Source organism: Leucopleurus acutus (genome assembly GCF_964270905.1).
Source record: "Leucopleurus acutus genome assembly, chromosome: 2".
In the NCBI taxonomy this organism is placed as follows: domain Eukaryota; kingdom Metazoa; phylum Chordata; class Mammalia; order Artiodactyla; family Delphinidae; genus Leucopleurus; species Leucopleurus acutus.
The window spans coordinates 25,272,274-25,296,749 of record NC_139143.1 but is presented as its reverse complement, the minus strand read 5'-3'; the positions used below and the strand labels follow the sequence as shown (position 1 = coordinate 25,296,749).

The 24,476-nt window shown below is 42.8% G+C and overlaps 1 protein-coding gene and 2 pseudogenes across 3 annotated transcripts in view; 2 read left to right on the top strand and 1 right to left on the bottom strand.

Annotated features, from left to right (window-relative positions):
* Positions 1–12,098, bottom strand: part of SMYD3 (SET and MYND domain containing 3) — a 708,690-nt gene extending 696,592 nt beyond the window's left edge. The window contains exon 1 of the mRNA XM_082833475.1: positions 11,917–12,098. Within this exon, the coding sequence (XP_082689601.1) occupies positions 11,917–12,080 (164 nt within the window). The 5' untranslated portion in view covers positions 12,081–12,098. The remainder of the gene's footprint in view (positions 1–11,916) is intronic.
* Positions 12,099–12,521: 423 nt separating this feature from the next.
* LOC309973695 (translocon-associated protein subunit alpha-like) lies at positions 12,522–13,812 on the top strand (annotated as a pseudogene). The gene has a single exon. The product of its transcript is annotated as a translocon-associated protein subunit alpha-like (transcript).
* Positions 13,813–22,198: 8,386 nt separating this feature from the next.
* On the top strand, positions 22,199–23,677 carry LOC309973686 (large ribosomal subunit protein eL43-like; annotated as a pseudogene). Its single transcript has 2 exons — positions 22,199–22,319; positions 23,385–23,677. The product of its transcript is annotated as a large ribosomal subunit protein eL43-like (transcript).
* The last annotated feature ends 799 nt before the right edge of the window (positions 23,678–24,476 follow it).

The window sequence follows — 24,476 nt, the reverse complement described above, 5'->3', positions numbered from 1 at the left end:
ACTATTCACAATTGCAAAATACTGGAAATTACCTAAATGTCCAAGCATAGGAAATTAGAAACTATGGTACACACATAAAGTGGAGTACTTTGGAGCTATAAAAAAGAATAAGAAAGATCTCTGTAAATACGATATGGAGTAGATTTTTTAAGTGAAGAAAGCAAGTGCAAAAGAGCAAATACAGTATGCTACCTCTTGTGTAAGAATGGAAAATAATAAACACATATATTTGCTTCTCTTTACCGAAGAGAGAGAGACAGAGAGAAGATAAACCAGAAAACAATGAACTTGCTTACCTACAAGGGGTGGCAGGGAGGAACAGTATGAATATGGGAGGGGGGCTAACACTTCGCTTTTTCATAGTTTGAGTTTTAGAAGCATGTGGATGTTCCATATATTCAAAATATAAAATTAAATCAAAAAGTATGAGGGGGAAAAACTAAAACTGAAAGCAAAGTGAAACAAATGAACTCAATTGTATTTCTTTTTTTTTTTTTTTTTAATTATTTTTTTGGCAGTGTTGGGTCTTCGTTGGTGTGCACGGGCTTTCTCTAGTTGCAGCAAGCACGGGCTTCTCATTGCAGTGGTTTCTCTTGTTGCAGAGCACGGGCTCTAGGTGCACGGGCTTTAGTAGCTGCAGCGAGTGGGCTCAGTAGTTGTGGCGCGTGGGCTCTAGGGCATGCAGGCTTCAGTAGTTGTGGCATGCAGGCCCAGTAGTTGTGGCACATGGGCTTAGCTGCTCCGCAGCATGTGGGATCTTCCCGGACTAGGGATCAAACCCGTGTCCCCTGCATTGGCAGGCGGATTCATAACCACTGCGCCACCAGGGAAGTCACTCAATTGTATTTCTAATAAATACCAATAAATATAATGAAGGGAAAAAAAGAAAGAATGTAAAATGAACACAGTATTTAACTGTATATTCTCAGTCTTTGGCAGAGTAGAGGGGAAAGGGAAATTGTAAACAAATTCTGTACAGTTTCAAATAGGGTCTTTTTTTTTTTTTTTTTTTTTTTTTTTGCGGTACGCGGGCCTCTCACTGTTGTGGCCTTTCCCGTTGCGGAGCAAAGGCTCCGGACGCGCAGGCTCAGCGGCCATGGCTCACAGGCCCAGATGCTCCGCGGCATGTGGGATCTTCCTGGACCGGGGCACGAACCCGTGTCCCCTGCGTCGGCAGGCGGACTCTCAACCACTGCACCACCAGGGAAGCCCTCAAATAGAGTCTTTTTGGTAATGATGTGGGCAAAGCAATTCTGAAACAATTTTAGATATTATATAGAGTTGAACAAATGAGTAAATACATTGAGGCTTTCGAGGGCCAGAGTTCTCACTGAGCCAGAAAGGATATACAATTATGGAACCGGGAAAGGCAAGAAAGAACCCTGAGGAGACAAGTCGGAATTGAAAGTACTGATGTGAACTCATGATTTCTAAAATATGTGTACGTATGTGTATATGTATGCATATTTGCATGAACCTGCATACTTCCTCTGTCCTCTGAAAGAGTCAAAGAGCAAAAACATCCAAGGGGCAGTGAGCATATCTAGCGCTCAGATCTTGGTCTCTAATATTATTCCTCACTAAAAGAAACCAGGAATCCTCAGAGAAATACTGATTCCAGAGTTTTGGCAGGATGGGTACAGGATGAGTCTAGAACATCTGTTATGCCAGAAAGCAAGGAAGTGTTAAAGAAAAAAAAAAGGAGAGAAGAGAAGGAAAGAAAAGGAAGGGTAGGTAGAAAGAGAGAGGGAGGGAGAAAGAGAAGAAAGAAGGAAGGAAGGAAGAAAGGAAGGGAGGGAGGGAGGAATAAAGAAAACTTGGGGGCATATCACAAGGACATAGGATCTACCTTGAAAGGTTTCATACTAAAAAAAGATCTGGGACAATTTGAGTACCAAAACAATTAGGTACCTAATTAATTCTAAACCACTGAAAAAATGGAAATACTGAGTCCATACTGATAATAACAAGATAACTAATAAGGAAGGAGGACAGGCTCTTATGGTGGAATGCTGAACTGAATGTCAACTGGTAAGTGTGGAGGAGTGCTATAGGTGAAAAATGAGCATTTTGCAACTATTATACCAAAGATTCAATCAATAGTCATCCATGGATGCATAAATCTCAGGGGAAATTTTAATGAACAGGATATTTCCATGATCTTACAACGTCTCCCCACAAACTGGCTGGGGGGAAAAATAATACACAGTGGCAAAAATAGGACAACAGCTTGACTGAGTGATCAGTTTAACACTATCAATGAAAGGACCTTGTTAACCTCCAGATGTGATACCTAAAATAAGGAATGTTCTGTTAAAAAGAAAAACATGTCTGCTGTAACTACTGAAGCTCGCCCCTAGAGCCTACACTCCGCAACAGGAGAAGCCACTGCCATGAGAAGCCCGCGCAACGCAACGAAGAGTAGCCCCAGCTCGCTGCAACTAGAGAAAGCCCGCGTGCAGCAACGAAGACCCAACGCAGCCAAAAACAAATAAATAGAATTTAAAAAATAAGTAAATGTTCAAAGTGATCTTTAAAATAATTCCAGGTTCTCGTTTCATATTTTCTGCACACATAATACTAAAACTAAATTCCAGTCCATGATACATGACAGAGATATGCACTTAGGAATGATTTAAACATCTGATTATGTATGTATAGTCTCTAATTCCTTTTCATCTTATTCAGGATGCTCAAATATCCACTGGATAAGTGTTCACTGAGTACTTACGTTAGGCTATAAGTCATTTCATCTACCCTTTTAAATCTCTGCTACGCGTGTGTGATCAGCAGACCAGCAGCTTTAGCATCACCTAGGAGTTTGTTAGAAACGCAGAATCTTACATGCAGAATCTGCACTTTAACAAGATCTTCAGGTGATTCTTCTGCACATTAAAGTTAAATAAGGCCTCCTCTAAGTGACTTCACAGATTTATTTCTAGCTCCTACTAAATCTGGTTCATGTAGAGTGATTCCCCAGAGCAGCTCTCTTCCATGCCATGACTCATACTTCTTGTTTTCTCCATCTCAACTCACTGCCCCCACAGTCATCAAGACAAGGTAAGAGAGAGCAGAGAACATGGCACAGGATATTTTATGGTAGACCTGGAAATGGCTTGTGCAACCTCTAGCCCAAACTCCATTGGCCAAAACTGAGTCACAAGCCCCAGTCTAACTGCAAGGAGGCTCGGAAATGTAGTCATCTTATGTACCCACCCAAGGAAAATGAATAAAGTTTACTAATGGATACTGTGATATCTCAGAAACACCATGGAAAGCTGAATAACCAGGCCTGAGCAAAGTCAGAGCAAGGAGAATTATGATGAGGACCATGAAGAGAAGTTCTACTTCTCTCAGTTCAAATTCTAATGCCAATGGCCAGCCAGTAAACTGGCTCACCTGGCTCACGTTTTATCAAGAGGTTCACTCTTGGTCTAATCAGCTGGCAACTCAAAGACAAAAAAAAAGCAGACATAAACTGGCAAAAATTTCAAAGTCACCTTCATCCCAAGCAGCACCACCCTTTTATACAATTCCAAATGAAACAAAGACTTTCTCAAAGTTTATTCAAATCTTTAACTACAAAAAGTGATACAAGCTTTGAAAAATACAAAATATATAAAGTACAAAAGGATATCTTCCCCCCTCCAAGTCCCATCCTCCGAAAGTAACCGTATTAGAATTCTGGGGTGTTCTTCCAGACCTCTTCTACATGCACAAGTACATGCACACAAAAATTTTATTTAAAATACACACATTGTTCTACAACTTTATTCACCCAACAATGTGTTACTGACATCCATCCACATCCACTGTAGAAACAGAACCACTTCAATCTTAACAGCTACATGGATTCTACAATATGGCTGCACCATAACTTAACCAGTCCCTATTAATGCACATTAAAATTCTCTCTCCTTTTTTCTTAATTACCAAAATGCTATACTAAGTATTCTTGTGCAACCATTGTTATTTTCATTTGTCAGAATCCCAAAAATACGGTCAAGAAAACACAGTGCTCAATTTTGCTAGGTACTACCAAATTGCCCTCCAAAGGAGCATACCAATTTACACTCCTACAAATGTCTGAATGCTCTCTAGTTCATATCTGTGCTTACAAGGAACATAATAGACACTTTAGAGTCATTATGAGAATTAAGTGAAGTACTATTTAAGGTAAAGCGCTTAAAATCATGCCTGTCACTGCTTAGGAAGTGATAATCATATTAGCTACTGAAAAATAATTTTCAGTCCTCATACACTGTGGTAACAAGTAAATGGAAAATGGTTCTCTTACTTTCCCTTAATAATCAAGGTTAATCACCATCGCAAGTCCCTTGACGCTTAAACGACCAGAACCAGCCAGAGTTAGAAGACGGGAAGCAAACGTTGAACAAGTCATACTAACAGCGAGGCACTAACTCCATACTTTGGTTCCTGATCCCAGTATATCCTGGCAGGTTACAAGAAAACCAGAACAAATATTGTTCATGGTTCACAACATACACTAGAGAACAAATCTGAGCCTCTCCAAATGTCACAAAAGACAGGTACAGTCTTTTATAACGGTGGTTCTCAAAGTATGGTCCCGGGACTCCAAAGCCCTTTCAGGAGGCCCACGAGGTCAAAACTATTTTCATAATAATACTAAGACATTTTTTGTCTTTTTTATTCTCTTTCTCTCACAATGTACAGTGGAGTTTTCTAGAGGTTAAATGACTTGTGATTTTACAATACACTAAATGCAGGAGCAGTTGTGAGAATCTGAGGGTGTTCTATTAAGCCAGACATTAGAGAGACATACAAAAATGAAAGTAAGCGAATTTTCTCAGCAAATTTTCTTTTGTTTTGCAAATACAGTCTGTGTCATTAAAATCCTTGTCAAAATGCAATGATTCATTATGTTTAAATCCAGTCGTCCCTTGGTATCTGCAGTGGATTGGTTCCAGGACCCTCACAATACTAAAATCCTCGGACGCTCAAGTCCCTTATGTAAAATGGCATACTATTTACATACAACCTACACATATCCTTTCATATACTTTAAATCATCTCTAGATTATTTATAACACCTAATACAATGTAAATGTATGTAAATAGTTGTAAATAAAAGGTAAATGCTATGTAAATAGTTGCCTTTGCACTGCAAATTCAAGTTTTGCTTTTTGGAACTTTCTGGACTTCTTCTGTCCCCTGAATATTTTTGATCCATGGAGGGCTGACTGTATATAATTTCAAAACTTATCAGTTTTAATATTTTAAGCAGTAAAATCAATAAATATAACCACACTGCTTGCATGGTTATGTTTTGTTTAAACCCCTGCAGGGCCCTAAATAACTTTTTTTTTTAAACCCTCCTATGAAATCTTTTTCTATAATTCTTAAGAGAGTAAAGTGGTCCTGAGACTGAAGTTTGAGAACCACGGTGTATGAAATCAGCTGCCTCAAATGACAGCATATAAGTCAAGAGAAGTCAAACCATAGGTATTAGCCTGCTGCTTCAATCCTCTTTCTGTGAAGTCAGAGCCAACCTTGTAAGGAGTAGCACAGCCTCACAGAAGATTTCAGTGGGTCTCAGAGATGGCAGCACAAGTAGAAAAGGCAAATCCAAGGGCAGGAAAAAATGAGTGTTCCAATGAGAACAAATCAATGATTCCTCCATGACAAAAGGGTCTAAAATAAAAACCTGACACCAGCTGGCCAGGTTCCCAAACATGTGCTGCCATTTGGGGAACTCAGGATCCCTAACAAACTGGGCACTCTGTACCAGTAGAAGCCACAATAGCCATGGTGAGAGGAGTCTGCACTGTTGAGTTCTAGGCACCAGCCTCCATCCCTGTCCCCATGGTTGCTCTGTTCTTGAGCCCTTGAACAAGCACCAGGCTGTCTGAAGAAGAACTTACTGCTATCCACAAAGCAGGTCATCCTGTCTGATTAAGAACGTCCTCTGCTGTGGCATTCACATGGACCAAATGTTTTCAGGCTCAAGGCTCTGCCATACAGCCCTTCACCAAACTTCCATGCAGAAGAAAAGGTAGTAGCAAAAGAAACAGGAATTATAACTCCCACTTAAAAAGAAAAATGGAAGTCATATCCAAAGAGTCCTTTCCCAACCCACCTCATTATCAATCCTTCTACTTTATTTTACTCTAAGTCCTTGACCTTCCAGTAAGCCCATGAACCACTGTCCAGGAATGTGCAAACACTGATTTCAATGCTCTCAAGGTCCTTCCCTTGAGAAGATTTTGCTAGTCTTTCCATCTTCCAAGCCCATCCCCCCAGGAAGAGTCTGCAACACTACAGCAGCTCACTTGCACCTGGTGCTGGGATACTTCACAAAACCAGCTGTAAACCCAGAGAATGTCTTTTATACACTATTTGAACAGAAGTGAGTGCCTCCCTGTCTCCACTTGGCTCTTTCTGGTCAGCCCTTAAACCCTGGGTCAGGAAGCCAAAATGAGAATTCTGCCTTTGTTGAAACCATTCCTTCCAATGTCTAGCATTCTTGGTAACTTCACTTATTTAGAAGATTCATCTAACACCTCAGCCTCTCAGTCTCCTGATCATCCCAACATTTTTCTTATTCCCTACCTCAGTCACTTTCTGCATACCCTAAACCCTATGGTACCAAATCACACACTACTTCTAAAGCATATGTATGTCAAGTCACCCCATCCTCTGACCACTCCACCATCGCTCTGAGCACATCAGGTCCTCTAATCCATTGCTTCCACCACATTTCACTGTTCATCACCTTCCTCATGACCTCAGTCCCTAGCTTAGAAATATGGTCCATGATTACACTCTTCCTTGCCCACGACTTCAGCTTCCTGCTTCCTCTCTCCACCCATCATGGTAACCAGGCAGCCCTGCGTGAGCCCAATTCTCACAGTCAAACTGCCGACCACTGGGAGAAAAGAGCACTAGTCTGCTAACTGCTCTCACGGTAAATAAATGAACAAAAGTTTTAAGTGGACCCTTAGCACTTCCCAGCAACCCCGCTATATTTTCCTAAGCAATTCACTTTCCTCTCCTAGAAGAATATTTCACACCTTCTCCTCTCTGAGAATCTGTCACTCAGCAGCCGCCTCCCTAGTTGTCCTCAAGCCTTGCAGTCACTGCTGTTACCTTCTCAGGCACCTCTTCTTCTTACCCCAGTATAAGAAGGTATTCCCTCCTGCTTCCACCCCAGGTTCAGTCCTTGGCCAGGACGGATTACATCATCTCACCAGGGTTCTTTTTTTTGCCCTTTACTGCCTGATCATATTTACCCACACTGTAGCTCAAATGTAGTTGCTTTATTTCCTATAATTGATCTACTCTGTCTCACGAACATGGGGCTGTTTTTTCTATAATTAATCCAAGCTTCCTCAAGAACACTCACCCTAGTAAACAGCCAGAAATGTAATATTTGCCAAATAATATCTCAGTCTCTTCCAGTTAATATTCAGACATTTAAGTTTAACTCCTTACCAGAGCTGGTTTCAACAGTCGCTTTCAGGTAAATATTTCTCCAAGTGGGGCTTATGGGACATCCTTACGGTGGCAAGACCTCAGATCTTGACGTCTCTATGGATCCTCACTGGTCTCTGCTGCAAGGCAGTGATCAGGTCCTATGGCTGGACTGGTGCCATCTCACCTTTTGGGATGTCATGCTGCCTCCCACCTCTGGTCTCCATGTTCCTGACCTAGAGTCACACAGCCCTTTGTCATGATGCCTGCTGTTCCACCAGGCCTCTAAGCTTGTCCACATCCCTGAAGTGATATGAGAGCACTTCAGAATCCCCTGCTAGCACAGACTCATGCAGCCGGCCACTTTCTCTTACCACTGCTATGCCCTAGCCCCCAGTGTTGGCACAGCAACAGCCTACACAGCTCTCAAGCTTACAAATAAGGAGCAGAGCCAAAGGTCTTCTACTTTTTTTTTTTTTTAAGGCCTTCTACTTTTGACTGACCCGTCAACCCATTTAATACCCTCATCCCAACCCCAGAACTTTGGCCAGACAAGGAAGGTCAGAACATATGTTTCTCACAATCTATTCCCCCCCCCCCCATCCCCTGCTTCCCATAAGCCACCAGGGCTGAAAAAAGATGGACTTTCCAATTCATTCTCCTTCCTCCTGGGAGGCACTAAGCCTCACACTCGGCTTTAGTGATGGAAGAAATACCCTCTTTACCCTGCAGAAGAAACTATTATTAGAGTTTGCCATGGAAGCTCTTGATAATGGAAACTGCAGGCAACTTGGAACTTTAGAAAACCAAAAACAAACAAAGAATGACTTTAAATTCCCCAAAATATTATCCCTTCACAACTCCAACAGTTAGAATCACTTGTGTACTAGGTCCCAGAGATATAAAGATTAGACTTAGGTCACTAAAGTGGGGAGACCTACAAACAAAATAATTACAGTGGAATTTTATGTGTTACATATACCAAAACAAACAGAAGACACAAATAACCCTTGTCAATCTTCTCCAGCTCCATCAAATTAAAAGTGGATAAGAAAAAGGATAATATAAATTATTTCAGGTCACAATTTCATTGTCATTTAATCTTTCTCCAATTTATATACCTCATTCTTTCCCCCTCACAACACAAAAAACCAGGAGCCAATCCTTCATGAAAGGAAAAAAGCAAGAGAAGTCATAAAGCAGGTTTAAGTTTCTCTATTAATAAAAATAAATATGCAAGAACCAAAGCACTAATCAAAACAGCCCAAGGCCAAAGGAAATCAGGTAGAATCTTATAACAATAAATGATCTGGAGAGTAATGAAGCAATTACAATAAATACCTGTTCTTTTATTCTATTTTGGTCCCCCCCACTTCCCATGGAACTGTTGTTATTCGTTACAAACTAATATTTTCATTCCATTTCTTAATTCAAATGGAAGGCAGCAAAAGGACAAAAACAACTAGAGGAGAATTCTGCGAGATGTTCAGACTACAAATTAAAAGCTTACTACATGCCAGGCACTGGAGTTTACAAAAATTGAAAGACATCTACTCTTAAGCACTTCACAGCTAATAAGAAACAAATTTTACTTACAAGGTGATAAGGAACACAGAATTGTATCCCCCCATTGATGAGCATTCAATATTGGTAGAAAACTGCATAAGACAACGCACCAAAGTTTGATTTCTCTAACACTACCCTCAGGCTGCAGTGATTCCCAGCTAAGCACTTCAGAAACACAACAACCACTGAAGCAGAAGTGTTCAACAGAGCTCCTACTACTAGGAGCACTAGTTCAGCACCTGTGAACTATGTCCTAGCAATCCAAAATTAAGTGCAGGGCTTCCCTGGTGGCGCAGTGGTTGAGAGTCCACCAGGGGACGCAGGTTCATGCCCCGGTCCGGGAGGATCCCACATGCCGCGGGGCGGCTGGGCCCGTGAGCCATGGCCGCTGAGCCTGCGCGTCCGGAGCCTGTGCTCCGCAATGGGAGAGGCTACAGCAGTGAGAGGCCCACGTACCGCAAAAAAAAAAAAAAAAAAAATCCATTTGTTTGTTTTAGTTTGTTTTGTTTGGATCCTTGGCATTTACTGATATTACCTTTCCTATGTTTATGTTTGTTGATTTCCCCATTATAATATGCATATGGTGGGAAGTAGAACCTGCCTCCTTTCTTAAAAGCCACGAAGGCCACCTACTCACCTTCTCAACTCCCCTTGTAGCTAGGATGCAGGCAGTGACCCAAGCTCAACCAATCCAAGACACCCACTGAGAACTTTGAATCAGAAGCTAATATCCGGAGTTCCCTGGTTGCCTAGTGGTTAGGATTCCGGGCTTTTACTGCCACGGCCTAGGTTCAGTCCCTGGTCGGGGAACTGAGATCCAGCAAGCCTCGCGGCACAGCCAAAAAAATTAAATAGAAAAAAAAAAAAAAGAAAGAAAGAAAAAGCTAATATCACAAAGAAGCATGGCTGAGCTGGCAACTTTTCCAGCAATAACCAGTTTCCCAAGCAGCAGTGGCGGCGGCAGTGGTGGCAAGAATAGCAGCAGCAGTATAGTCCAGTGTCATAGTGCTGGCGATACATGCTGCAGAACCCAGTATTACCAGGCAGCGTCAGAAGGAACGTACTCTCCAGGTCCCAACCCCATCTACTTCTGAAGTGCAATTCTGACTGTGGAACTCCCCTGGTTCCTGCCCATTTTCAGAGCTGGGTTTCCTCTAGACTTTAAAAGGATGCCAAGAACTCCCCAAAACTCTTTCATGAAATTCCTTTTCTCGTTTAAATCGTTACAGTTCTTGTTAATAAGAAAAATAAGTGATAGCAGTAATGGAATTTTATTGGTAAATCAAGAAGTATGCCACATATAAAGGGCTGGGTTTGTGCAGTCTGTTTGGAAAGTGGACAATTCCATGTTCCATGTGAACTAAAGTTCAGCTCTGATAATTCAATTAATAATCTGTCATCGTGTATTCATTCCAAAACTTTTCTATTCCAACTACTAACTAACTTGGCAGTCTGGTTTCATCTGCAAGATGATCCACATCTTCATCAATTAATGTTATAAGGCTTAAGAAAAAGCAAGTTCTCTGTTCTGGACTACATTCAAACTCTAGAAACACCTCCAAAGGATTTAACAGGATGAACACCCCAGCTTTCTCTCTAATTTGCTTGAATGAGAATCAAAGGTCTATAACTTTCAATGTTGAAGCCTTCAGCATTTCATTTCTTGAAAGGAATGAATTGTTTTCAACCACACAGTTTACAAAAGCTTCAAGGTGTTCACTCCTCAAAGAATTTTTTTTGTTGTTGCTGTTATCATTACTTCAGGAAGCAACAAATACAATTAAGTAACTTTAAAATATGAAAATAAATTCCTCAATTATGAACCAAATAAGGACATAGTAATACTAATGGTCAAGCTACTGATTTGAGCTTTGCACTTACCCCCTCACCTCCATCCACCCCAATCCCAGACTAATAGGTCTGGAAGAGCAGTCATGGAAAAAAATCATCCCAGCCATCTAAAACAGAGCTCTTCTCCTTGACATATAATAGGAGCTCAAGAACAATTGTTGCTTGAATACAATTCCTATGACTGTGCATACATATTACACATTTCCATAAATTGCTCTCCCATAGCACTTTACATTGACCCAGTGCTTACAGGCTTACAAAATACTTTCACATGAATTCTTGTATCTAGATAGGTGGTTAAGAGTTAGACCTGCCTGCAGTCATTAAATGCAAAGCACACGATGGAACCTCAGTAACTTATGCTCCTACAGCACAGTACTGCATCTCTATTTCAGCCCTTCTGATACATTGTAATTAATTATCTCGCTCACTTATCTGCTCCTTAAGGATTCTTAAGGACGTCCCGTTCATCTTTGTATCCGCAGGCCAAACAGAACCTGGACCACAGGAAGTGCTCCATGAACACCAAGATTCTTCTGCGTCCTGCGAGCCCCGCACTTTCTTGGCGAGGCCTCGGCTGTCAGCCTGACTTACACCATCCGTTCTCCCACTCACCGCCACCTCCGCCAACTGTGATTTCCACAACGGCACCAATGAAGCTTATCGCCTGAGACACAGACTTTTTTGTTCCGCAGCAAAACTACCCACGGCCCAACGTCTCCCCTTAAGTCTGCCCACAGGTTCTCTCCAGTTAATACTACGGCGGGGTGGGGTGGTAGCGGGTCCAGCTGGGGCTGCGTCTGGGGTCCCTCCAACCCCCGCCGCGGCAGCCCAGGGGACGGCCAAGCGGAGTCTGTCAGCTGCGAGGCGCCCCCGGGAGCCGCTCATCTGGGGAAGTGCGGGGCTGGGCATCTGGGCAGCACCGGCGAGACCTTGTGCAGCCACAGCCAGGGGGAGTCCCGGGGAGGGCTGCCCCCCCCCCGCCACGCCCTCAGCACCCCGGACCCCTCACTGCTCTGGACTCAGGTGGGCGAGGGAGGTACGTACCCGAGGAGGCAGCGGTCGCAGACGACACCACGACTCCCCTTGCACACCGTGTACGCCAAAGGATCCGAGCGGAAAAGCAGCTCTCCGGGGCGCAGTGGCGCCAACGCACGCAGCCCGTTTCCCCTGTCGGCGGTGCTGAACTTTTCCACCTTCGACGCCTCCATCCTCGCAGAGCTCCCGCACCTCAGGCGTCCGCCGCGTTTCGCAGCTGGCGTCTCGCGGGCTGCCGGGAGCCAGGCGCCTGCGCCTTGCGCTCACGTACCCCGAGGGGCGGGGCGGGCGCGACGGAGCCTCTGAGCATGCCCAGATGGAGTCTCGAGGTTGGTCCCGCTGGTTGGGGTGAGGGCGTTGCTGGCCTTCCCACCTGCTCTCCCAACCTTTCGGACCCGAGGCGGTTCCGCGAGGAGAGGCGGTGTTTTTCCCCTCCAACATTTTACTAGGGTAATTTTAATGCAGACGGGAAGTTGAGAGCACAGTGCGGTGAACACCTGTATACCCTCCACCTAGATCAAACAATTCTTACCATTTTGCGGTTTCTGCTCATTTTCTCCCAGTATGGATGTACGTATGTGTGTATGTACGTGTGTGTGTTTATAAAAGTTGTTGAGGGCTTCCCTGGTGGCGCAGTGGTTGAGAGTCCGCCTGCCGAGGCAGGAGACACGGGTTCATGCCCCGGTCCGGGAGGATCCCACATGCCGCGGAGCGGCTGGGCCCGTAAGCCATGGCCGCTGAGCCTGCGCGTCCGGAGCGTGTGCTCCGCAACGGGAGAGGCCACAAAAGTGAGAGGCCCGCGTACCGAAAAAAAAAAAAGTTGTTGAACCGCTTGAAAGCTGTTGTGTTGAACCATTTGAGTTGCAGACATCATAACGTTTCATAACTAATACTTTACATCATGACATGTCATAATTAAATACTGTAGCATGCATTTCCACAGAATAAGAACAATATGCTATGAAACTACAACAGACAGGGACCGGACGCCGGAGCGGCGGCGCCATGAAGTCCCTCCCCCGCCTGCTGCTTCTCCTGCTGCTGTTCCCTGCCAGCCTCTTGCTCCGAGGAGATCCTGGAGGCTCATTGGCAGTGACTCGAGGTCTTACAGAAGATGAAGAAACAGTGGAAGATTCTATAAATGAAGATGAAGACGATGAAGCAGAGGTGGAAGATGATGAACCCACATATTTGGCCGAAGATAAAGAGGAAGAAGATGTATCTGGTGAACCTGAAGCTTCACCGAGTGCAGATACAACCATCCTGTTTGTGAAAGGAGAGTTTCCAGCAGATAACATTGTGAAGTTCCTGGTAGGCTTTACAGACCAGATTTTATTGTTGAACCTCTAGACACCTCATTCCGTTATCTTCAGGACTACCAGTTTTACATCCAGAATTTCACAGCTCTTCCTCTGAACACTGTAGTGCCGCCCCAGAGGCAGGCAGTTTTTGAGTACTCCTTCATTCCTGCAGAGCCCGTGGGTGGAAGGCCCTTTGGTCTGGTCTGAACTACAAAGATTTGAACGGCAACATTTTCCAAGATGCTGTCTTCTATCAAACAGTTACAATTATTGAGACAGAAGATGGGTTAGATGGAGAAACAATCTTCGGGTACATGTTCCTTACTGGTCTTGGGCTCTTTGTGGTTGTTGGCCTTCATCAGCTCCTAGAATCTAGAAAGCACAAGAGACCCATACAGAGGTAGAGATGGGTAGGTCAAGTCAGAATGATGTTGACCTGATCTGGATTCCTCAGGAAACTTTGAATCAAATCAATAAAGCTTCACCAAGAAGGTTGCCCAGGAGACAGGCACATCAGTGGGATCTGATGAGTAAATCTTCCTTTGTGCAACAGTTCGGTCTTTACTTAACCTGCACTAGTGTTTTTCAACATGATGGGAATTAGTGCAGAGAAGCCCTATCACCATAGAAAGCAACTACTACTTATGTGTGGACTGAGCAATCAGAGTCAATAATATTGCTGAAAATCCACTGCATTTATTTTTCTAAAGTAACAAATCTGGGGACTCCCCTGGTTATCCAGTGGTTAAGACTCCACACTTCCACTGCAGGGGACACAGGTTCCATCCCTCCTCGGGGAACTAAGATCCTGTATGTCATGTGGTGCATCCAAAAAATAAATAAATAAAGTAACAAATTTGAGGGTTTTTTAACCATTAAAATCTATGTGTGTGCGTGTGAGCAGTTGGTCTTACCAGAATCATAATTAACTACCTGAAGCATGCCTTTAGAATACTAAATATAATGCTATTGTCTCTTCCTTTTGGATGTTTTCTGACATTTTCCCCCAAAACTCAATATTTGCCCAATATGATTATAGACATCCTGCCTTGGACTGTTTTTAAAGAAAACAATGTTTTTTCCTTAGAATAGCTCAAATCCCAATTGATGGCGCACTTTGCATGTTGTTGCTGTTTTACAACTAGTATTCTAAAAGCACAAGCAGGAGTAGCTGCTTTTTAGCAATAGAAGTGGTTTGGTATTTTGCTACTGTTTACTATAATGCACACCTTCAGAAACCTTCCCAAATGAGTTCAAGGAATTTGGGGATCTCTAGCACCAAAATTGGGAAACATGAAAATTCTGGGTTTGATATAAAAAACCAACTTCTCTCTTTTAAAAAGAAAGGGGCTTCCCTGGTGGTGCAGTGGTTGAGAATCCGCCTGCCAACGCAGGGAACACGGGTTTGAGCCCTGGTCCGGGAAGATCCCACATGCCACGGAGCAACTAAGCCCATGCACCACCACTACCGAGCCTGCGCTCTACAGCCCGTGGGACACAACTACTGAAGCCCACACACCTAGAGCCCGTGCTCCCCAACAAGAGAAGCCACTGCAATGAGAAGCCCGCTCACTGCAACGAGGACTCAACACAGCCAAAAATAAATAAATTTTTCAAATAAATAAAACAAAGGGAGGGAGGCAGGAGGGAGGATGTAGGGAGGGACAGGGGGAAGCAAGGGAAAATGGTACGTTTGTGGAAAGTGAGTTGTCCATTGTTCTATTTCTGACCCAAAGAGATAGCTCTAGAATGATTTTAGACCACTCTTTTTTTTTAATAGATCTTTATTGGAGTATAATTGCTTCACAATACTGTGTTAGTTTCTGCTGTATAACAAAGTGCATCAGCCATGTGCATACATATGTCCCCATATCCCCTCCCTCTTGAGCCTCCCTCCCACCCACCCTATCCCACCCCTCTAGGTGATCACAAAGCACTGAGCTGATCTCCCTGTGCTATGCTGCTGCTTGCCACTAGCTATTTTACATTCGGTACTGTATATATGTCGATGCTACTCTCACTTCGCCCCAGCTTCCCCCTCCCACCCCGTGTCCTCAGGTCCATTCTCTATGTCTAAGGTACATTTCTCTTATAATTAGTGATGTTGAGCATTGAGCTTCTTTTCACGTGCCTCGTGGCCATCTATATGTCTTCCTTGGTGAAATGTCTATTTAGGTCTTCTGCCTATTTTTTAACTGGATTGTTTGGGTTATTTTGATATTGAGCTCCATGAGCTGTTTATATATTTTGGAGATTAATCCTTTGCCTGTTTTTTCATTTGCAGATATTTTCTCCCATTCTGAGGGTTGTATTTTTGTCTTGTTTATGGTTTCCTTTGCTGTGCAAAAGATTTTAAGTCCCATTTCTTTATTTTTGTTTTTATTTCCGTTACTCTAGTGTTTTGTTTTTGAAGAGATCATTTTTCTTTCCTTAATAGAAGCATCTTGCTTAAGAAAAGTTGCCTTGGTCTACAGACTATTAGTCTACTAACTAATCCTAATCTGTGAAAGAATTGGATAATTGTTAATGGCTAACCAATTGCTTTTTATCTAACCTTTGGGGTATTTTGGTTGTTGATATATTTTTTGAGTTAATCTGAAGAACTCCAAAATTTTAAGCACTTAAGATCTCAGAACCATAATTAATTGGACTTCATAAAATTCCTCCTAGTTACCCTTGCCCTAGGTAGTAAATAAATTTGGCATTATTGTCAGACTGGATAAGTAGTACAGTAAAGTAGTATGAAAAAATAAGAGGCTTTTCCTGTCTGTCTTTAAGCCATATTCTCCCACATATATTTTGTAAGGAAATGGTAAATTAAAATTTTTTAAATAAATTTTTAAAATATTTATTTATTTACTTGTTTGCATTGGGTCTTAGTTGTGATGTGACAGCCCTCTAGTTGTGGCACTCAGGCTCCAGAGCACACAGGCTCAGTAGTTGCAGCGCACGGGCTTGGTTGCCCCGTGGCATGTGAGATCTTAGTTCCCTGATCAAGGATCAAACCCCTGTCCCCTGCATTGGAAGGCAGATTCTTAACCACTGGACCACCAGGGAAGTCCCAGTAAATGAAATTTTAGTAGCTGTTTAGTTCCTGATCTGTCTTCATTATATTGAACTGACCCCTCTTTATTATAATCCCCACCTGCACCCATGCCCACGCAAAAAACAAGAAAACAGAACACAAATGAAAAAATCTTTCCAAGTTGCTTAAGTATTTAAACATCTGAGCCAAAGCTGATGACAATAAAACAAGTTACTGTATAGCTGTTAATCACTTTGCAAGTAGGACTAAGCACTAAGGTGTCAAATTAACTATATTGGCAATGCTGAGCTATAAACTTTCTATACCTGTAAAAAAACCCAAAAACTACAATATCATCACATCTAAGAAAATTACTCTATAATAACAAGCAAAAAACATATTCACTTTAAGAATGGCTTTGGTAACTTTTTCATAAAAAACCGGGATTGCATATTCTTTTTCATGACACTGACTCTTTCAAGATTCCAACCTAACAGCCACTATGGAGAAGAGTATGGAGGTTCCTTAAAAAACTCAAAATAGAATTACTGTATGACCCAGCAATCCCACTACTGGGCATATACCCAGAGAAAACCATAATTCAAAAAGACACAGGCACCCCAATATTCATTGCAGCACTATTTACAATAGCCAGGTCACGGAAGCAACCTAAATGCCCATCGACAGACGAATGGATAAAGAAGATGTGGTACATATATACAATGGACTATTACTCAGCCATAAAAAGGAAGGAAATTAGGCCATTTGTAGAGATGTGGATGAATCTAGAGACTGTAATACAGAGTGAAGTAAGTCAGAAAGAGAAAAACAAATATCGCATATTAACGCATATATGTGGAACCTAGAAAAATGGTACAGATGAACCGGTTTGCAGGGCAGAAATTGAGATGCAGAAGTAGAGAACAAACGTATGGACACCAAGTGGGGAGAAGCAGCAGTGGGTGGGAGTGGTGGTGGGATGAATTGGGAGATTGGGATTGACATGTATACACTGATGTGTATAAAATGGATGACTAATAAGAACCTGGTGCATAAAAACATAAAATTAAATAAAATTCAAAAAAAGAAAGATTCCAAGCTAGGATTCTTGTTAAAATGTTCAACATCCTGTATTTGCCTATTGTTTTCTCCTAGTGCTATTTCACTTGTTCTGCTATTCCCTGTATTTCCTGTAAACTTCAGACTAGATCTAGATGTTAGAAACTAGAGGTTTGATTTGATTCAAGTTAAGTGCTTTTTAGTAAAAACACACTACAAATTATATATTGTTCACTTCTTAGTGCATCACATCATATCAGAGTGTGCATAATATCAGGTTGTCCATTAATAAAACTAAGTTTGATCACTTGGTAAAAGTGGCGGCTGCTAAAACTCTTCATTGTAAAGGTACATTTTACCTTGGCAATTGGCAAGTAATCCATGCGGTGATATTCCTGCACTGTAAGAATAGCCTGACTTTCACAACCTGGAGAGGCAAACTTCTGGCACTTCCTGAAATAATCTAGAAGTGGCTGTGCTGTAGTGGAAAAAGCAGTGAGTGAGGATTTCAAAGACATGGATTTGAGTCCTAGTTCTGCTGTGTGACCTTCAGCAAATTTTCCAAGCCTGTTTATTAACTGTATAATGAAGATAATACCTTACAAAGTGATGAGAATAAATCCTATGAAAGTATTCTGAGAAATCTTTAATTCACCTTACAAATGTAAGGAATCATTATTCTGAGTTAAAGCTTTTATGTCTGTAAGGATAGGATAATGCCGGAGCACTCACCAGCACTACTAGTATAATCATCTCATACCACTGCTTAGCATTAAGCATTGTACATCGAAGGAGCTCAGAAACTGTTTCCTGAACAAAATAACACGTCCTAAGGAGTTCCAGAGAACCAGGGGCTAATTCTACCATAGAATATTCCCAATTACTAGAGCATGTGAAAAGAATTCTCCAGGGGAACATTAGGCTGGGATCCATACTCAGAGATGGGATGACCTAGTCTTTCCTATTCTGGGATGTGGTTCCAGCTACCTGGACATGATCCCATTTCCTCTAATGTATGTCTTGTTCCCAAGACCCAGAAACTCAACTGCCCCAGACCTTAGAGGAATGTCCCATTCCTTCAGTCTAACTTTCTCCTAGTCTGTGCATATATATGTTTCTCATTTCCCACTGGTTGGAACTTGGATGCAGGGCTAGTGGTGAGCCATTACCCACCAAAAACAAAAAGGCAATATCCCAGAAAATGATGGAACGAGAAAGGAAGAGCCCTACACCCCTGACTGTTCACCTGGTTGGACATTTCCATGGGAGAGACAGCTTGGTTAAATAACCCTTATTTTGGTCTGTGTTAAAGAAACAAAACCAATGTCATCATCTTTAGCCTCTTTTGTAGCTAAAGTGCAATACCTGGGCTCTGCCCATCTGGCCTTCCCACTGCAGAGTTATGGAGGCCTTGGGGACTCTGGTTGCTAGCAACTACTTTGAAGTGCACCAAAAATAAGATGGATTAATGGATAAATAAAGAAATGGGTAAATATATAGATATGTAGAAAAGCCAGTATAATACAGTAAGTCCCCCACACATGAACGAGTTCTGTTCCAAGAGCACGTTCCTAAGTCCAATTTGTTCGTTAAGTCCAACAAAGCTAGCCTAGGTACCCAATTAACACAATCAGCTATATACTACTGTACTCTAATAGGTTTATAAAACTTTCCACACAAATAGTACATAAAAACAAACCAAAAATAAAACATTTTTAATCTTACAGTACAGTACGTTGAAAAGTACAGTAGTACAGTCCAACACCTGGCATACGGGGGCTGGCATCGAGTGAACAGGCAAGAAGAGTTACTGACTGGAGGAGGGAGGGGAGGTGGGAGATGGTAGAGCTGAAGGATGGTCAGCAATAGGAGACGGAGGGCAAGCTGCAACTTCACTCACACCTGACGTGGATGGCACAGGTTCTGGTTCCTTGCTGGATTCAATTCTATCTACCCTCTTGAAAAAACGATCCAGTGATGTCTGGGTAGTAGCTCTATTTTCTCATCATAGATGACATGGTAGAACTGGATTGCATTCTGAACTGCTGCAAACTTCGTGTACCTTTCTACATTTGGGTCCTGTGCGTCAAAAACTAACAGTGCCTCCTCAGATAAAGAAGATCCCCTTGCCATTTCCCGCATCCTGAATCTCATCAGTTCTTCAGTTACTTCTTCCTCTTGTCTCTCTTCATCCTTTCTCTGGGCCTCCAATTCCACCAGGTCTTCATTAGTAAGCTCCTCGTGTTGCACAGCAAGGAGTTCAATGAAGTCATCCTCTTGCAGATCTAGCTCCAGCTTCTCACTGAGGGTCACTAAGTTGCTGAAGACCTCTTTGGACTCCTCATTCACCTTCTCAAATCCATAAAAATTGTGAACAAACTTTGAGCAAAGGTTCTTCCAAACCCCATTTATGGTGACAGCCGTAACCTCACTTCAAACAACGTCAATGTTTTTTATGGCCTCGTAGATGTTACAGTCCTTCCAAAGTTGTCGCAAGGTTGTTCCTGATTCGTCACTCACCTTTACTGTCTGACAAAATGTGTGACTTAAATAATATTTCCTTGGACTTGAGGACATGAGGAGGGGGAAGGGTAAGTTGGGACAAAGTGAGAGAGTAGCATGGACATATATACACTATCAATTGTAGAACGGATGGCTGGTGGGGGGCAGCCACATGGCACGGGGAGATCAGCTCGGTGCTTTGTGAATGTCTAGAGGGGTGGGATAGGGAGGGTGGGAGGGAGACGCAAGAGGGAGGAGATATGGGGATATGTATATATGTATAGCTGACTCACTCTGTTATAAAGCAGAAACTAACGCACCATTGTGGGGCAGTTGTACTCCAATAAAGATGTGAAAAAAAAAACACACCCAAGGTCAGCAGAAAAAAATAATATTTTTAAATAAATAAATAATATTTTTTCTTTAATAGATCTTAATTGGAGTATAATTGCTTCACAATACTGTGTTAGTTTCTGTTGCACAACAAAGCAGATCAGCCATGTGCATACACTATAACTCCCTGGCCCATAGGTTGGATGAGCAACACAGTATTCGGTGGCAGGTGCACTACTTTGATGTTGGGATTAAAGTTGTCCGTGAATGCGGCATGGCCCGGAGCACCGTCCAGCAGCAAAAGAATGTTGAATGGGACATCCTTCTCCAAACAATATTTCTCTACCTCCAGGATAAAGTGGTGGAAAAACCAGTCCTGGAATATAGCCTGTGTAACCCAGGCTTTGGGGTTACTCTTCCACACAACGGGAAGAGAGCCCTTGGCTATGTTTTTAACGGCTCCTGGGTCCTCTGAATGATAAACTAAGAGAGGCTTCAGCTTCATATCGCCGAAAGCATTGCCACCAAACAACAGAGTTAGTCTAACCTTTGCTGCTTTATAGTCTGATATCAACTTTTCCTCCATACTTATGTAACTTCGGTCTGGCATCCTCTTCCAGTACAGTCCTGTCTCATCCACATTAAAAACCTGTTCGGGTAAATACATGCCTTCATCAACAGTTTCTCGAAGTGTTTCAGGAAATTCCTGGGCTGCTACCCTATCCGCACTTGCTGCCTCACCACTTACATTTACATTGTGAAGGTTGGCTCTAGCCTTGAACCAATGAAACCAGCCATGGCTGGCATTAAAAGATGCGCCCTCTGATTCTTCGCTGTGTTTCTTCTTTAAGTCTTCATAAAGGCTTTTAGCTTTCTCTTGAATTGGCATTAAGCTGAGCAGGACTCAGCGCTGATGTTGATCCTGCATCCACACGCTGAGAAATTTCTCCATCTCCTCCATCACTTTTCCACACTGCTCCAATATTATTGTCGACGTCATCGGCACACCAGACTTCCATGTTCCGTGATCTTGTCCTTGTTCTTTAGAGTCGTACCGATGGTTGAACAATTCATGTTATAAGAACAAGCGACATCTACCATCTTTTCGCCTTGCTCCACCCTCTCAATTTTCACTTTTGTTTCCGTAATTATCGCTTGGTGCTTCTTTGCAGTACCAGCTACATCACTGCTGCTTTTATGCTTGCTTCCGGACATACTGGGCTTGAAATAAAGATACTGTACTTTGGGCTTCCCTGGTGGCGCAGTGGTTGGGAGTCCGCCTGCCGATGCAGGAGACACGGGTTCGTGCCCCGGTCCGGGAAGATCCCACATGCCGCGGAGCGGCTGGGCCCGTGAGCCATGATCACTGAGCCTGCGTGCCCGGAGCCTGTGCTCCGCAACGGGAGAGGCCACAACAACAGTGAGAGGCCTGCGTACCGCAAAAAAAAAAAAAAAAAAAAAAAAAAGATACTGTACTACTGTACCCTATACGGTACTGTAAAGTACACAAAAGCGCAACCACTTGTAGAGGATGCACGCACCTGACAATCTACACCAGACACGTGAACTAACTTACGTGATTGGACATGGGGACGCACGTTCGCATCTTTGAAAGTTTGCAACTTGAAGGTTCATAGGTAGGGGACTTACTGCAAAATGTTAAAGCCAGAATCTAGATGGTGATATACAGTGTTCACTATAAATTGTTTCAACTTTACTGTATGTTTGAAAATGTTCATAATAAAATGTTAAGGGGAAAATACCATAATACCTTAAATACCTTAAATACCAAATACCTTAAAAAAGTATTCTAATAGTCTCATAAATGTTTTTGTTGTTGTTTGCTTTTAGAGTAGATTTGTTTAATTCAGAATCCAAATGCAGTTTACACATGACATTTGGTTAATATATATCTTCGTTATTTTTCTTTGTTTCCTGTTCATTGTCATTGCTGGGATTCAACAGGAGCCAAGGCAGGCAAGATATGCCTGGAAAAAGTGTAAATTATTTCACCAGAGCCAAGAGAATTTAGGAACTCTCATCAAGCTGCTTATACTAGAAGAGGTCATCTATGCTTCCAGAAAAACTCAGTGTCCAAGAGGCTGTGCACAAGAGGTCTCTATTTGGGCCCATATATGGCAACAGGGACTCAAAACTTTTGATCTCAGAAGCAGACATTGGGCATCAGGAAGGTATCTAACAAACATGGGGGACCGTTTGAGGGATGCACACTCCCATCTTCCTGTACTCTTAAATGATGCATTGCTCATAATTAGCATGCAGAGATTTGACAGATGAATGAATGGCAGGGTCTCAGTCCCCGTTCTCCTGGGTTGTTTCTCTCATGAATCTGAGTGTAAGAAGTGCACCTACAAGAGAAGGCATGAGCTCCCCAACTGAAGGTTTAAGACACACAAAGAACGTAGGATTTCAGTTATTGAGATGGTGTGTGAAGCCAGGATAACTCGATGTTGAGTCACGGAATGTTGGAATGACTTAAACATTTCCTGATTTGAGTTTTTGTGTACTGAGCCTGGTGTTGAGGATATTTGGGCCTCAACTAAGAAGAAGATGAAGAGGGCTTCAAGAATCAGAAGTAGCCTACTCCATGCATAGCATTTTTCTTACTAAGCAGGTCACCCACTGTCCCTTGCTTGGCCAGTGCACAGAGGCTAAGGAAACTTCATAAGCAGAGTCCCTTACTTGAAAAGCTCCTTTCCAAGGCCCTCAGTTTTCCTCAATGAAAAAGGAAAGCAAGCAGTAGTCTCAGGCATGTGGAAGCCATGGACCACTGGGGGTCATCCTCTATTCCTTGGTGGCAGTCTCAAGATTGTCAGCAGTCCCTCCACATCCACATATTTGACCCCAAGGAGAAAAAGCTAAATGAGTCACTACTTGGGACCACTATGATCCCGGTTTCACTCACCAACCCAAGACCATCCTGGCAGAGGTAGGTTTCACGAAGTGGGGAGGACCAGATACTTCAAGGAGCTGGACTTGGGACAGTGTGGAGGGAGATCAAAGGGCTGGAGCCCCAAGGGGCTCATTCTTAGGTGAGAGGCACCACCAGTGCAAGACAATGCAGAGAAGGTAGAGACATGGAATCACGAATTAGTTTAGAGGCTGAAAGAAAAAATTTTAAACTATTAATAATCAGAAAAAATTTCAACCAACCAACGTACAGGGAAGGTTGAATTATCTTCTCACTCTCTCTATAGAAACTGATACTATACAACTGTCTTGCTCTCTGGGCTCAGAATTAGTTTGTGGTAGTGTGGCTAAATGCACTAAAAAGGTCAGAAGTGTTAGTAAATACGGGACTGTAATGGTGCCTCCTTCAGGAAAATTGTGAAGAAAATTGAAATCAGCCAGCACACCAAGTACACTTGCTCCTTCTGTGGTGAAACCAAGATGAAGAGACAAGCTGTGGGGATCTGGCACTGTGGTTCCTTCATGAATGGTAGCTGGTGGTGCCTGGACCTACAATACCGCCCCTGCCCTCACAGTAAAATCAGGCATCAGAAGACTGAAGGAATTGAAAGTCCAGTAGAGGCTCCACCATTTGAAACATTGCTAGCTTATAATAAATGGGTAAATTTATTACAACAACAAAAAATTGTTGTCTTGTGAAGAAATGATAAAAGAGTATGCAGCCAAAAAATGCAAGGGAAAAAATGTATCACAGGGCTCTATCACAGCTAATAACAACATATGTTACTTTTTCTGGATTTTTTGTTGTTTGTATTTATCAGCTTTAAAAAATCTATATTTTTGTTATTTTTTTTCTTATTCCAAATATTCCCTTTTGTACTTATATTTATAATTTAAATTTTTTATTTTATTTTTGGTTGCATTGCGTCTTTGTTGCTGCGCGTGGGCTTTCTCTAGTTGCGGCAAGCGGGGGCTACTCTTCGTTGTGGTGCGCGGGCTTCTCACTGCGGTGGCTTCTCTTGTTGTGGAGCACAGGCTCTAGGTGCGCGGGCTTCAGTAGTTGTGGCACGTGGGCTCAGTAGTTGCGGCTCACAGACTCTAGAGCGCAGGCACAGTAGTTGTGGTGCACAGGCTTAGTTGCTCCGTGGCATGTGGGATCTTCCTGGAGCAGGCCTCGAACCCGTGTCCTCTGCATTGGCAGGTGGATTCTTAACCACTGCGCCACCAGGGAAGTCCCCTTATATTTGTTTTGTTTTGTTTTAATATTTATTTATCTGTGTCGGGTCTTAGTCGCGCCTCGCAGGATCTCCATTGCTGCGTGTGGGATCTTTGTTGTGGCATGCGGGATCTTTTATATAGTTGCGGCGTGAGAACTCATAGTTGCGGTATGCGAACTCATAGTTGTGGCATGTGGGATC